The 14,823-nt window shown below is 35.0% G+C and overlaps 5 protein-coding genes across 5 annotated transcripts in view; 2 read left to right on the top strand and 3 right to left on the bottom strand.

Annotated features, from left to right (window-relative positions):
* Nucleotides 1-14,823, bottom strand: part of LOC145559221 (uncharacterized) — a 100,174-nt gene that overhangs the window by 25,494 nt on the left and 59,857 nt on the right. The window lies entirely within an intron of this gene.
* On the top strand, nt 172-4,029 carry LOC145560522 (putative disease resistance protein RGA1). The gene is made up of 3 exons (XM_081621778.1): nt 172-2,684; nt 2,785-2,893; nt 3,345-4,029. The coding sequence occupies exon 1, from the start codon at nt 317-319 to the stop codon at nt 1,436-1,438; it is 1,122 nt and encodes a 373-aa protein (XP_081477904.1). The 5' UTR covers nt 172-316; the 3' UTR covers nt 1,439-2,684; nt 2,785-2,893; nt 3,345-4,029.
* Nucleotides 4,590-9,267, top strand: LOC145559216 (nucleobase-ascorbate transporter 4-like). Its single transcript, XM_081620652.1, has 14 exons — nt 4,590-5,019; nt 5,805-5,902; nt 5,990-6,166; nt 6,262-6,362; nt 6,460-6,535; nt 6,728-6,787; nt 7,029-7,213; nt 7,391-7,487; nt 7,613-7,699; nt 7,795-7,853; nt 8,006-8,097; nt 8,200-8,277; nt 8,435-8,595; nt 8,699-9,267. Exons 1-14 carry the CDS (start codon nt 4,926-4,928, stop codon nt 8,915-8,917), a joined length of 1,584 nt encoding a protein of 527 aa, XP_081476778.1. The 5' UTR covers nt 4,590-4,925; the 3' UTR covers nt 8,918-9,267.
* LOC145559217 (protein LATERAL BRANCHING OXIDOREDUCTASE 1-like) lies at nt 9,396-11,305 on the bottom strand. The gene is made up of 2 exons (XM_081620653.1): nt 10,380-11,305; nt 9,396-10,112 (listed from the first exon to the last, which is right to left on the bottom strand). Exons 1-2 carry the CDS (start codon nt 10,919-10,921, stop codon nt 9,536-9,538), a joined length of 1,119 nt encoding a protein of 372 aa, XP_081476779.1. The 5' UTR covers nt 10,922-11,305; the 3' UTR covers nt 9,396-9,535.
* LOC145560521 (protein LATERAL BRANCHING OXIDOREDUCTASE 1-like) lies at nt 12,093-13,618 on the bottom strand. Its single transcript, XM_081621777.1, has 2 exons — nt 13,077-13,618; nt 12,093-12,761 (listed from the first exon to the last, which is right to left on the bottom strand). The coding sequence occupies exons 1-2, from the start codon at nt 13,616-13,618 to the stop codon at nt 12,185-12,187; spliced, it is 1,119 nt and encodes a 372-aa protein (XP_081477903.1). The 3' UTR covers nt 12,093-12,184.

The following is a 14,823-nucleotide window of genomic DNA, read 5'->3' as shown; positions in this document are numbered from 1 at the left end:
CTACTCTTGCTCAACTTGTCTATAATGATGAGAGGATTAAGAGTGAGTTTCCATTAAGATTGTGGATTTGTGTTTCCGTTGTATTTGATATTAAAGTAATTCTTCATAAAATTTTAAGCTCAACAACAAATGACAAGTATGACCACCTTGAGATGGACCAATTGTGGTGTTTAGTACAAGGAATAATCAGTAAAATAAGTATTTTCTTGTTTTAGATGATGTATGGAATGAGAATCGTCACAAGTGGCTTGAATTAAGGAACTTATTGATTAAAGGGCAAAGAGGAAGTAGAATTGTGGTGACTACACGTTCCAACATGGTGGCTAGAATCGTGGGAGGCGGTTCTACTTATGATCTAAAGGGACTCTCCGAGGAAGATTCGTGGCATTTATTTGAGAAAATGGCGTTTGAAAAAGAGGATGACCGAATGGATACGGGCCTTGTTGAGATTGGAAAATTTATCCTTAAAAAGTGCTGCAACGTTCCACTTGCCATAAGAGTTGTTGGAAGTCTTCTTTATGGTCAGGGCAAATCCACATGGCTGTCATTTAGAGACTTAGACTTAAGAAAAATAAAGCAAGAGGATAACAATGATATATTGTCTATACTGAAGCTGAGCTATCATCATCTTGCCTTGTCATTGAAGAGCTGCTTTAGTTATTGTGCCTTGTTCCCCAAGGAATATAGGATAGAGAAGGATACTTTGATTAGCTTGTGGATAACAAACCATTTCATTGTACCCTTAGATGGGCAAAGTGTTGAAGAAGCTGGAGAGGGACATTTTATGACCCTGTTACAAAGGTGCTTCTTTCAAGATGTTGAAAGAGATGATGTTGGTGAGATTGTATCATGCAAAGTCCATGATCTTATGCATGAAGTGGCTCAAGAAGTAGCAGAAACAGAAATTATAAATTTTGTTGCTGGTCAATTGAAGAAAAATTATCGGCATCTATCTTTAGGTCATCTTGACATGGGAAGCATTCTGAGGTCTATGGGTGATTTGAAACGGCTACGTACTCTATTTCTTTTGGGGCATGTAAAAGGCTCTTTAGAAGTTTTTGACAGCGACACAAGAGAACTATTTTCAAAGGAGAAATACTTGCGTGTCTTGCGTTTATGTCACAAGAGCATTCGAACATTGCCCAGCACAATAGATAAACTTATTCATTTGAGATACCTTGACCTGTCGTATAGTTACGAGCTGCAGTTTCTTCCTGAAACAGTTTGTGAACTAATTAACATGCAGACCTTAAAATTAAAGAAGTGTTGGAGCTTAAAAGAGTTGCCGAAGAACCTGAGAAAATTAGTGAATCTAAGGCACTTAGATCTTAATGATTGCTTCAATTTGAGTCATATGCCACCAGGAATGAGCAACTTAATTTGCCTTCAAAGTCTATCAAGGTTTGTTGTGTGTTTTGATACTACTGCACCTGCATGAAGAGGTATGCTGGAAGACTTGGAAGTTCTTACAAACCTTAGAGGCAATCTTCAAATCGTGGTGATATCTACTGATCCAGCTCATGATGATGCTAAGCTTACTCAAGCCAAGTATGTCATCAGAGGATTGGAATATCTCAAGGGTATAAAGATTAGTGGTGGATCTGCAGCACTGTTAGAAGGCCTTCAGCCCCATCCTAATGTTAGATGTTTAACATTGAAACGGTACGAGGGGACGACATTTCCAAAATGGGAGTCATCAGAGGACTTGAGGACATCTCTTCCTGTCCTTGTTAAGCTCACCCTTTTTTCTTGTGAAAGGTTGCAGCATATCCCTTTGTTATGTCGATTGAGTCATCTGACAATCCTTGAACTTAACAGCTTAGATAATTTGGAATACATTGAAGAGAGTAGTGGTGGTGGTGATAGTGGAGCCTTTTCTGCATTATCTAGACCGAGCACCACTTGGGCAGACAATCAGTCAATGTCATTCTTTCCATCCCTTGAACCAATTTATTTGATAAATTTGCCAGAGTTAAAAGGATGGCAGCGCTGCTCTTCTGGAGACATGGATTTGCAATTGAGCTATGATGAACAAAATCGACCATTTTTCTTACGCCCAGTACCATATCAATTCCCTCGTCTCTCTCTTTTGGACATCAAAAACTTCCATTCCTCTCAGTACAAGCTTACAAAAGTTGATTCTATGCTCTAGTTCAGATGAATCAAATTCATTTTTGTCCTATGGGACAGGGATTTCACAACACCTGACCGTCGGATTTGGAAAAAATGAGAGTCTGACAAATTTGTTTATAGTAAGAGAGATGTTTCAGAACCACCTATTTCCCTCTCTTTGTAGCTTGGAAATTCAGGGATGGAGTAAACTGAAGAGCTTGTGTGGAGGAGGTTTGGAGCATCTCATCACCTTGCAGGAGCTCTACCTACAGGACCTTGATGAATTAGAAGAACTGGATGATCATATGCCTTGGAGATCACTCACCAATCTTCGTCACTTGGGATTGAAAAATCTTCCAAAGCTACTGAGTCTACCTAAGGGAGTTCAACAGATAACTTCTCTTCAATCTCTTTCTATAGATGGATGTAACCAATTAGCATCGTTGCCTGGAGCATTGCACAACCCTGTCATCCTTGACATAAGAAATTGCCAAGGCCTGAAAAGATGCCAAGAGCCTGTTCAGAAGACTAGCTCAAGATTCCACATGTCCTCCAATTTTTCATCTTTCAGTGTGAGTACCCTTTGGTTCCTTTGTCGCAAAATGTAATCTATTGTTTGTGTTTCAGCATATCCTCATTGCACCTAAAATTAAACAACTGGTTCACGTGCAGAATTATCAACTCCAGCGAAGAGCTTTGTTGAAGCGTTTGAATCTGGAAGTCAGGAATTCAGAGGAAGGATAGATAACTTCATTCCTTGGTGGCCAGCTTTTCAGACAGGGTCAGTACATCAGTTGTTCAATATTCTTTTTGTTTTCAATTGATTTTAAGTTATAGTAATGATCATTTATAGGCTTCCACATACTTGATTTCACTTCAACTCTAATAGTTTGCAAAATTTCTATTTTTGCTGATATATTTTTCACATTTAAGGACAAGAATAGGAGCTAGATGTAGTCATGTCATCTTGAACACATCTTATTTTTGTTCAGCACCATTGTTCTGTTTCCTGTCTTTGACCATATAATGTATTATGTACTGAAGTATTTAAAATGATTGATACAGTTTTAATAGTACTCCGACTCCATATGTAATACGGAGCATTTAATCTTTGTTGCATTATGTATTTTTTTAAGGAATTCTGTTTTTTTTTTAATAATTTTTTTTCTTGTTACAACCTTATAAAAGTAATTGAGTACTTTAAGTGAGTTTGTTTATTTTGCGGTGTACAGGGGATGACCAAAGCAAACCAGTTCAACACTCAACATGAAATTATTGTGTATACAAGAAAGACCCTAGCAAGTCAGCTTTAACATGAACACTCTTATTCTTAACAAATGGCTTCATATCAATTTCACTTAGCACAAGTCCTCAATGTACTCCTTAAGCCATGCTCATATTTTCCATTGAAGAGTAATAAATTTGGGGATCTTTGCATCAACGGCTACGTTGTGCGATGAGCTAGTGATATTTAAATATTTTTTGGTGTTTAAAGAGCCACAAGAGCGGGGGTGAGAATCGATCCCAGGATCTCTTGGAATCGGGAGGGAAGCTCTAACCACTTGAGCTATCCCTCACTCTCAGTGATATTTAAATATAATTCGTAGTAGGTTTCTCTATGGTATTGTAGTTTGTCTTTTTGCGTAATGGAGACATCATCTGTTTATCACCATTGATATTGAGCCAATAAAAGATGTTTGGTTGTATAGAATCACATAGTTTAAAATGTTTAGATTTGTTATTGACTTAAAAGTTCAATATGGTAGAATTGCATGATTAGTTCTGGAATTAAAGAAAGAAGTAATTTGTTTATGAGTAAGTGTATATATTCAATATGATAGAACTACTAGAACTAATATTAAAGGTCAATGTTTTTACCTTTACACAGTTGGGATTTAACTTGTACGTAGTATTTTTTAATTTTGCCCAAAAGGATATATTGGCCTCACATTATGTTGATTGTTGACTTTGTTATTATTCGTTTATTTAATGAGCCTATTACTTAAATAGCTTTAAATCCATACGATAATTTAAAATAAGTTATGATAAAAAAAAAAGTTGAAAAAACATGACTTAAGTAATTTTACAGTACTTTTGATCGCTACTTTGTAGACATCATCAAGTCTTAAATCACCGAGTTACATGAAAGAAATTATCATGCATCGTCACTGTATTGTTTTGCCTCTCTCTAGGATATGGCTTATAAGTTTGATGCGAGTTCAAGTTGTTGCTAATTCTTTTACATTTTCCTCACCATATGATGTAAACGTAAACATACGAGGAAGAGCGTAAAATTACCTTACCCAAGCGTAATAGGATTAACTTGTACCAACCTCCCTTCCCAAATTCTTCAAAACTTTTAATGGCTTCTTTTCTAGTAATAAATATTTGTTGAGAAGAAGGCGAGCTAATTCCCAACTAAAATAAATTCCTTGTGTCACACTCAAGGTTTTAATCAGTCAAGGAGCTGATATATAGTCCTACCTTCCGCTTCTAACTTCTTTACTTTGCTTTATGTCTTTTTCTTATTAACATTACAATCATACAATATACACATACATTATAAAATGTGTTAGTTATAGTAGCTACAATTATCCTACTAATTCTATTAATATACAATTAGCTAAATAAAACAATGATGATTCTTCAGGAAAATGACCCCCTTTTTTGAATTTAAGTTAAGAGTTGTGTATTTTTGGTCTTAATGTGCATTTTCTTATCAACCTCCCCTGTTTTATACTCTGCTTTTTCTTTGTATATTAAGCTATAATAAGCATATGCCAATCTAAGCTTAAGAAGATTAACAAAGAACAATGGCTGCACCTAAAGCAGAGAATCTCGGGCCATTTCCGGTGAAGGAGCAACTTTCCTCTGTTGATTTTTGCCTCACTAGCAATCCTCCTTGGCGTCAGTTCTCTTTCTTCAGTTCTCCCGCGCTTATTTCTTTTATCATGTTTAATTATTTTTGTTGAGTAATTACTATTGCTTATTGGTTAAAGGTTGTTAGAATGAATGACTGAATGAGTGAAGTTATACTGTAGTTTTGTTACTCATATGTGTTCACTTACTTGTATAGTTGTATGTGTTGTTATTGATTTAATTTTTGTTAATAAAGTTAAAAAAAATGATATTTTGGTAATATGTTGAATGTTCCTTGATTTTATCATGTAAAAAAAAAAATATGAAAAACTGAGACAATTAGGAAAAGTAATAATCTTATTTTCTACCATCCAGTTTTTTTGTCATTTTTTAAAGGAAAAAAAAAAAATTAAGGATATAGCCTGAAATTATTATATGGGGTAGAAAAAGTTCTAAGCATTTACATTAAACAAGGTAACTTTTTTTAATTAAGTTTCTTGTGATTTTATTTCACCAACCTAGCAAAAAACACTTAACAAAGCTCACTTTGGTTCTTTGAAGGCATTAAGAAAAAACATTTGATTCAAGATAATTCATTTGATCTTTTAAAAATTGTCTATTGGGTTTTATAAACAGGTTTCTCTGTGCTGCTATATAGCTCATAGCTCATATAGCCATTTATTTTCTATGTTTGTCCTCATTCGAGTTCAAGGCGTACATAATGTGCCAGAGCTTACACATTACAACCCCCCACCCTTTTTTTTTTTTTTTTTTTTTTTTTTTTTTTTTCTGTAAGCCTTCATAAATCTAATTTGGCTTTTGTGAAAATGCAGATGAAGCCGTCATTCTTGGGTTTCAGCACTTTTTAGTAATGCTTGGGACTACAATTATGATAACAACCATACTTGTTCCTCAAATGGGAGGTGGACCGGTATATATCTTTTGCAATTATCTGAATTATATTGTGTTATATGTAATCAATATCCTTCCTTAGAAAGCTTCACTCAAAATTTGACAGGTAGAGAAGGCTCGTGTGATACAGACTTTGCTCCTTGTATCGGGACTGAACACCCTTATGCAGACTTTTGTTGGTTGTAGGACAGCAGTAGTCATAGGAGGTTCATATGTATATGTAATTCCTGCTATCTTCATAATCTTTTCTGACCATTTTGGCAGGATCATTGATCCTCATGAGGTTGGCATCCTATCAACTTTGTCATTTCAGTTCTCTTATAACAAATTTTTGTTAGCATTTATTGTCCTTACTAGATATCGCCAATGTACATGTAGAGGTTCGTGCAATCAATGAGAGCACTCCAAGGGGCATTAATGTTTGCATCAATACTTCCTGTGGTGATTGGTGTTTTGGGATTCTGGAGGATTGTTATAAGGTAAGAAGTTGCTAATTTTGCGTTATGTATTAGCTGATAACTTGTTACAATAGTCATTCCTGCTCTCTCTCTTTCTCATAGAAGTCTGCTGTTGTAGGATCTTAAGTCCGCTTGCTGCTATTCCTCTTGTTACTCTAACTGGACTTGGTTTATTCCAGTTTGGTTTCCCTCAGGTATTTTCAAATTCTCATATAAAATGGTATTATATGTCATTGTTTTTGCTTTGTCAAGTTGGATTCTCGGATTATTTAGCATGTTGATTGATCATTAATCCTATATTGTTACACTTCCTACTTAATTTATTGTCCTGCTTCAGTTAATTATAAACGAAGCTGACATGTTTTGGTATTGATGTGTAATGCTAGCTGGCTAAATGCATTGGAGTCGGACTTCCAGCTCTCATTGTCATGGTTTTTATCTCCCAGGTGAGTAGCATCATGTCCTCCCATGACAATCCTCGTGTTTTGGGTACAACATAGTTTATTTTTGAGGTCGGTGCAGTGGATTACATTAATCTTGCCTATCTAAAGCTTTTCCTAGCAGATAACACATGAAAAAATAGGTTTACTTCTAGAAGAATTGGGGCATCCTGAATTATAGGCTGTTGTACATATACAGAGAATTTATTGCCTTTTTCTCTAAGATGTGATGTCAACTTTATTGCAGTATATGGCTAGCTTGCTGAAACCATTACAAGCCTTATGTCGTCGATATGCTGTAATAGCAACAATTGCCCTTATCTGGGCTTTTGCTGCAGTCCTGACTGCAGCTGGTGCTTTCAATCGCAACTCCCCTAACACTCAGTTTTATTGTCGCACTGATCGTTCTGGTCTTATCAGTGCTGCTTCTTGGTGAGTAAACTTTCTTCAAATCAAAAATATTTCATCCTTCATTTGTAATCGTAGAAATTATGCTTTATTTACTTATGTTAGTTGTTTAGTCAATACACATTAGAGTAATTCTCTCAAGGTAAAAACACACCAAGTTTCATTCCATTTCATAATTATGTTTGTGATCATTTGGTGTAGGATACGAGTCCCTTATCCATTCCAATGGGGACGTCCAACTTTGAATGTGGCAAATGGTTTTGCTGTAATGGCTGCTGCTTTTGTATCTATGGTTGAGGTTTGTTTTTTTGTTTTTTTTACTACTTATTATAGTCCACTACGTACTTTCCTCTCTTTACAAATCAAGTACTATTATACTTCAGTATCAACACTGAATATTACTACCTTGGTCTTTGACTGTAGTCTACAGGCACATTTATTGCAGTAGCAAGATATGGCAGTGCCACTCCAATGCCGCCTTCAATTGTCAGCCGTGGAATTGCCTGGCTGGTAGGCTTTAATCTCATTGTATCACTCTTATATTCCCGCAAAATTTTAATTTCTTATTATCAGTCTAATAAGCTTCAATTTGATATTGGCAACAGGGTGCAGGACATTTTTTGAATGGCATGTTTGGAGCAATTTGTGGCCCAACTGCCTCAGTGTAATATATAGTTTCTCTAAGTTTCATTCAGAAATTTCAAATATTATATGATAAATCGCATATTTCAGAGGATTCTTGGAGCTTCTTCCAAAGAATTTATTAGAGCTTAACAACCTAAACTTTATAAAATTTTCTGCTTCTTTGGTTTTCAGCGCGAATGCTGGACTTCTGGGACTCAACCAGATTGGAAGTCGCAGAGTTGCTCAAATAGCAGCTATTTTCATGATTTTCTTTTCTATTTTTGGTGGGTTCAAATCATCATTGCTATCTTAACTCAGCTTAAATAAATGAATGCTCAATTTTCCTTTGTTTTCTGATTATATAATGATATCTTTCCTGCAAATAGGAAAATTTGGGGCACTCCTAGCTTCAATACCTCTACCAATATTTGCAGCTCTGTACTGCATTCTTTTTGCTTATGTTGGTAAGTATCTTCAACACAAAAAAATAGTAGTTTAAGTATGATCAAAAGTTGGTCTGATGTTCAACTTGCTATATGCTCTAATTCCATACGTTGAATTTCTTTTTCTTTCTAGTTAGTAAACTCGTCGAAAAATCTGAAAAATAATATTCCTATGCAGTCTCAGCAGGGCTAGGATTTTTGCAGTTCTGCAACCTGAACAGCTTCAGAACAAAGTTCATACTAGGATTCTCGCTTTTCATGGGCCTTTCAGTGCCACAGTACTTCAATGAGGTTCTCTTGGTTTCTGGTCACACTCCTGTCAACACGAAATCTATGGCAGTAAGTTTACATCATTATCTTACTGAAATCACATTCATCCTATTTTAGTGTCTTAATCGCCTATTTGAGATGTTATAATGATCTACTCCGTCATTGGTAACAGTTCAACAGCATAGTGCAAGTGATTTTCACATCTCCTGCAACAGTTGGAGGCCTCTTGGCATTGCTCTTGGACATAACTCTCCACCGTAGCCATGCTGATACGCGAAAAGACAGTGGTAGGCATTTTTGGAAAAAGTTCAGATCCTATGAGGCAGACACTAGGAGTGAAGAATTCTATTCTCTCCCTTGGGGACTCAACAAATACTTTCCATCTGTGTAATCAGACTGATGAATATTAAATACAAAATAAGCAATCTGAGGAGATTATGGCTTTGGGTCTATGTGTTCATTTCGTGTTCTGCACGATACTATGAAGTGTATCTGTAAAAAATTGATGCTCATTGAAGATGCAACTATAAATGAAGGCGACATATGAGAAGATACATTGTGCTGAGGAAGCCTAATTACTAACATAATTTTCTTATTTATACTACAGGTTAATATTCATGTTTTCAGCTGATACCTGATCTATGCAAATTTGAAGCTTATCGTAGACTAGGATTTTGATAGCTTGAATGTAAGTTATAGCTACATACCAATTTCAATATAATGATTGGAAAGTTACAGATACTTAAAGTGAAATTTTGTAGTATTAGTTAAGCATGAAAGTATGCATAACACGACAAGATTATCACGATTTACAGACTGAACTTCTGCAATAAACATGGTATAGATTGATTAGTAATTAGGTCAGAGTATATTCCAAGGGTACATAGCTGCTAATTATCAAAGAGAGTAATACAAACATTACTGAGATATACATCAGCTGTTTGAGTTGACCAGTAAATCTCACATCATCTGCTCATCACTTTCAATGGGCTTACATACATGGATCACATTAGACCATTGCATATTGGATAGCTACTTTAGACAATGTTGGACTTACCTTATAAAAATGCTGTAGATAATCACTCACAACCATCTTTTTATACTCGTAGTCACTCGAATCATCACTCTTAACAGGCTCGATTTCCTTTGACAGTGGTGGATTACAGAACAACGCCAAAGAGTATCGTTCTGAATCAGCTTGTGTGACAGCCCTATGCCAAGAACTTTGGACTTTTCCATTGCTCATTATCTCAAGAAAATCACCAGCATTGACTAGTAATGCATCAGTAGGCCATGGAACACTTAACCAAATTTTCTTATCTTTGTGCATAACTTGGAGACCACCAGAAGTATCAAATTGCATCAGAAGAGTAAGGACACTACCATCTGTATGTGGGCTTAAGCCTATTGTTGAATTGGGCTTTGGACAAGGTGGGTAATAGTTGATTCTTACATTAATCTCTCTTGTTTTTGGGTCTAAATATTTAACAAAGGCAATTTTCTCAAGAGATAATGCTTCAGCTAGTGCTTGGAGTATTTCATCACTCAGTTTTCTTGCCTCCTCTGCATAGCTTTCAATAACTTCCCTGATTACAACAAATCTTAGGTTAGCCCAACTCTATTCAAATGAATTCAGTTAGTTTATATAAGTTCCGATAAATTAAGATATAACACAAATTTCTGGACGACTATAGATATGTGTACAGTCACCCTATTTGTCAGTTAAAAAAAAGCTAGCCACACTCATATTATCATTGCTTTACGGTTAACAAGATTACCTCAAGTGAAGGGCACACGACCTTTAACAATATGTTGAATGTCAATTATACGCGATTTTGAGTAAGGATATGTACCTGAAATTAGCAGGTTTTTGAGGCCAAACATTAAGCCCTTGAGTTGATTCTTTAGGAGCTACCTTCATAGTCAAACGATCAATCCAATCAAGAGGTTTATCATCTGACTTAACAAAATTCCTACCATAACCCATATTATCTACTGAAGCATATGTTCCAACGGACCTTTTCTTTTCCTCAAATGAAAGCTTAAAAAACCCCTTTATTACTTCCTTAGCAGCAGACAATAAAGAAAATGGTATACCATGTTCCCTAACCAATACCATGCCATATTCTCTAAGACCGTCGGCCAACTTTTGTTGCTCATTTTTTCTCTCCTCCACCTCACTGGCGCGTAATTTAGCCATACTTATGGATGGAAAATTCTCCGGCAAACAAGAGATCGCGGTGCTTAGAGTGTCCGAAGGTGGCCTAAGGAACATTTTTGGTACATCTTGGACACCATGGCGTGAAAGTTCTTGTACCACGGGTACTCTAAGGACTCTTAGGGAGCCATCTTGACTGACAATGGAAGCTTCATGAAAAGAGTCTTGAGTATCCATAATTCTCAAAGTTTGCAAGAGATTACAAGTTGAACTAACAATATGATGTTATACAGATATGAGAGGTCAAATTGGGATACTTTCAAAAAAAAAAAAGGAAAGGGGAAGAGAGGGGGGAGTATCTCTAAGACTCTAAACAAGTAAATATCAATAGTAGTTTAATTTATGATGTATTCTAATCATCTAACTCTTACTTTTCTGAATTAATGTATCCTATCTAATATCTAAACTTATTTGAAATTATCTAAATTTATCCAATCTTATTACTAGAACTTATTTTAGGCATAAATGTAAAATAAACTGCAATAATCAAACTTAGAACTTATTACGAGTATTAAAATGAACAGAACAAGACCTTAGCGGTTTAATCGGGATTACTAATCATGTAGTTATCATGTGGGGTTTAAAAAAAATCTTATCTCTCCTTATTTAAAATATAGATGACCAAAACAATAATGGACTACTTGATATATGTGGCCAAGAACTAATCTTATGGTGAACAGTTTGTATAACCCGTGATCTACATTGTTTTGACTCGATTCCATTTGTAAATACATCTGTCAAATCATGCATGAAGGTCGAGTTCGGGTCATTTTTAAATAGGTTGGATCATGCTCGTATCGTATTTGGGTTTTACAAGGCTATGTTGTGTTCAATGCAGGATTAATTCACTTTGAATCTTCTATTGTGTACGTCAATTATTAAGAGCTCTATTTGTAGCTTTTTGTTTGTTGATCATGAGCTTCCACAAAACCCCGTTTTGAATACGTTTTTTGGCCATGTCACATATGGAGTACTTCGTATGTTTTACTATAAACAACCAACATCAATAATGGTAAATGTTGTAAAGGATTTGTCAAATCATATTAATTGATATTGTTTATAGTTAGCAATCCCTTGATTTACTCTTTAGATTGATAATCAAAGATATCCCTTATTCTTAGCTAATGTTCCTAGACAAGTACTCCAATGTATCTAATCGTATTATATTGCTTACACATGTACTATATATACTCATGGAATCACATCAATATAATTAAGCTTTCCAACATTCTCTTTCTCATAACTCTATCAAATGTAACATCAATTATATCACTAGAAACAACCAACTTTAACAAAAGAGTTCATTACCTCAAGGGTTTAAAAACCCTCATAAGCTGAAAGCCAGAGTTCAATAAAAAAAAATGTTGAAAGGAAATTGGATGTTCACTCCTTGTATTGCAACCTTATTAGTACATCCAATCTATTGATGCGCTGATCATGTTAGACCATTGCAAATTTCATAGCCACTTTTGGCGATGTCTGACTTACCGTATAATAATGTTGTAAATAATCACCCACGACCACCTTCTTATACTCGTAATCACTCGAACCATCACTCTTAATAGGCTCGATTTCCATAGACAATGGCGGATTAAAGAACAAGGCCAAAGAGTATCTCTCTAAATCGGCTTGCGTAACCGCCCTATGCCAACAACTTTTAACCTTTCCATTAGTCATTATCTCAAGAACATCTCCAGCACTTAGTAGCAATGCATCACTAGGCCATGGAACACTTAGCCAAACTTTCTTGTCTTTGTGCATAACTTGTAGACCACCAGAGGTATCAAATTGCATGAGAATAGTAAAGGTAGAACTATCCGAATGTGGGCTTAGGCCCATTGTTGATTTGGGCTTTGGACATGGTGGATAATAGTTTATTCTTACATTGATTTCTCTTGTTTTTGGGTCAAAATATTTAACAAACACATCTTTCTCTTCAGATAATGCTTCAGCTAATCCTTGGAGTATTTCATCACTCAATTTTTTTGCTTCCTCTGCATACTTTTCAATAACTTCCCTGGTAAATTACATAAAACACATCTTAGGACTAAATTAAACCCTAAATCTATACTTCGTACTAGTAGTTTCATAGTAATAATACAATCGTAGAATATGAGGTGACGTGATAAGTGTATACAAAACGTCACCTTCATGAAAATCATTAAAAATTAAAAGTTTTCTGGTTCATTTACCATTTAAAAGTTACCCTCAGCTCGATTCTAAGTCATTACACCCATTGTCTTAAATATAAATTATAAAGTGATGATAAGATCAATGAACTTTAGGCATGTAAATAAATCAAAAAATTAAAATTATAAGGGAGGATACGTACTTGAAATCAGCAGGTTTTCGAGGCCAAACATTGAGCGCATGCGTTGACTCTTTTGGAGATATTTTCATAGTCAAACGATCAATCCAATCAAGAGGCTTATCATGAGTCTTAGTAACAAAATTTCTACCATAACCCATATTATCCAAACTAGCATACGTCCCAACATTTTTCTTTTTTTCTTCAAAAGACAGCTTAAAAAACCCCTTTATGACTTCCTTAACACCAGACAATGGTATACCATGGTCACTAACCAATACCATGCCGAATTCTTCAAGACCGGCAGCCAGCTTTTGTAGCTCATTATTTCTCTCCTCTACATCCTTACCGCGTAATGTGGCCACACTAACGGATGGAAAATTCTCAGGCAAACAAGTGATGGCAGTGTTTAGGGTGTCTAATGGTGGCCTAAGGAACACTTTTGGTACGTTTTGGACTCCATGTCGTACGAGTTCTTGGACCACGGGCACCCTAAGGAACTTTATTGAGCCATCTGGGCTTAAAATGGAAGCTTCATGGAAATATTCTTGAGTGGCTCCAACCATCTTTTAATTTTTTTGTTAGTTGATACTTGAAACTTGATAGAGATTACTCAAGTGATTTATTGGTAGTGATGCATAATCAATTAAGTGGTTTATAATTAATAGGCAATAGGTCGTTTAATTTGAATTAATCGAAAGATGCTTGATGGTTTGATTGAAATAATTAAAATTATAACCAAGTTGCATGCATAATTTAGAATAAGTAGAGATGTACAATGATTTGGTGGGAATATATATAATTAGATCAAGTGGTTTATATCAGGAAATATTTTTGTAGTCTATGAAAAGATTCTTTTTTCTTGTTCAAACCATAAGATTAATGGACTGCATGCTAATAATAGTTATAATAAGAATGAATGTTTATGGTACTATTGCCATTTGAGATATGTGCAATGGTTTGTATGATTCAATTGTATTTATAGGATTTTAGTTTCTTGATATTCCAAGCCCTCATGTCATGTCCCTTAATAGTTATTGAAGCAATTATATTATTAGTTATAGTGTTATACCCAATCAAGACAATTACTTATCCATAGAAGCAATGTGTCTCAAGCTTAGTGCTCAAGTTGGCCAAACGCTTATAAAACAACTTACAGCTTCATATATACTACCTATTTATTCTTAATATTATTACAAATAAATATAGATAATATACTTCCTCCTCCCTTTTTTTTTTTTTTTTTTTAACTTGCAACATCTCTACAGTATATATTATTCACATACTCCATTTCAATTACAATTTATAATTATATTTTATAATTATATTAGTCATAGGGCCAAGATCATAATAACTTTTTTTATTTAACAGGATGATCTTAGCTTCAATGTGTAATATATTTATAGATAGATGGATATAAGAAGAGCTTTGATAATTAGCATCATATCTAGGTCTAAGTCTAACATGTTTGAATATGAGTGATCCAAGGGACGTTCCGACGTTGTAATTGACTGTATATACTTTACGTTTGAACAACAAATAATAATATGGTGAGGTGTTAAGTTAAGGATCCAATATTTTGACAATAAAAATGTTAATGCAAAACGACCAAATAATAAGGGAACAAGTGGGTACCAACTCTAGCTAGTTCAGGACCCAGCGGTTCGTTAATGCCTAGGTCGGTCGACCAGATTCATGATATACAATATAGTATTGTCAACTTACTCACAAAATAATTTATAGTCGAGAATAAAACATAATATAATGACAT

This window comes from Chenopodium album, chromosome 9 (assembly GCF_948465745.1).
Source record: "Chenopodium album chromosome 9, dcCheAlbu1.1, whole genome shotgun sequence".
Classification (NCBI taxonomy): Eukaryota; Viridiplantae; Streptophyta; class Magnoliopsida; order Caryophyllales; family Amaranthaceae; genus Chenopodium; species Chenopodium album.
This window is presented reverse-complemented; position numbering and strand designations above follow the sequence as displayed.

What these genes read in the sequence shown, in the direction of transcription:
- LOC145560522 (XM_081621778.1), top strand. Translation starts at nt 317, where the DNA reads ATGGTGGCTAGAATCGTGGGAGGCGGTTCTACTTATGATCTAAAGGGA.
- LOC145559216 (XM_081620652.1), top strand. Translation starts at nt 4,926, where the DNA reads ATGGCTGCACCTAAAGCAGAGAATCTCGGGCCATTTCCGGTGAAGGAG. An exon ending in TTCTGGAGGATTGTTATAAG is followed by an intron (nt 6,363 to 6,459) that starts GTAAGAAGTTGC and finishes CTGCTGTTGTAG; the next exon opens with GATCTTAAGTCCGCTTGCTG. An exon ending in CATTCTTTTTGCTTATGTTG is followed by an intron (nt 8,278 to 8,434) that starts GTAAGTATCTTC and finishes ATTCCTATGCAG; the next exon opens with TCTCAGCAGGGCTAGGATTT.
- LOC145559217 (XM_081620653.1), bottom strand. Translation starts at nt 10,921, where the DNA reads ATGGATACTCAAGACTCTTTTCATGAAGCTTCCATTGTCAGTCAAGAT. An exon ending in CAAAAACCTGCTAATTTCAG is followed by an intron (nt 10,113 to 10,379) that starts GTACATATCCTT and finishes TGTTGTAATCAG; the next exon opens with GGAAGTTATTGAAAGCTATG.
- LOC145560521 (XM_081621777.1), bottom strand. Translation starts at nt 13,618, where the DNA reads ATGGTTGGAGCCACTCAAGAATATTTCCATGAAGCTTCCATTTTAAGC. An exon ending in CGAAAACCTGCTGATTTCAA is followed by an intron (nt 12,762 to 13,076) that starts GTACGTATCCTC and finishes GTAATTTACCAG; the next exon opens with GGAAGTTATTGAAAAGTATG.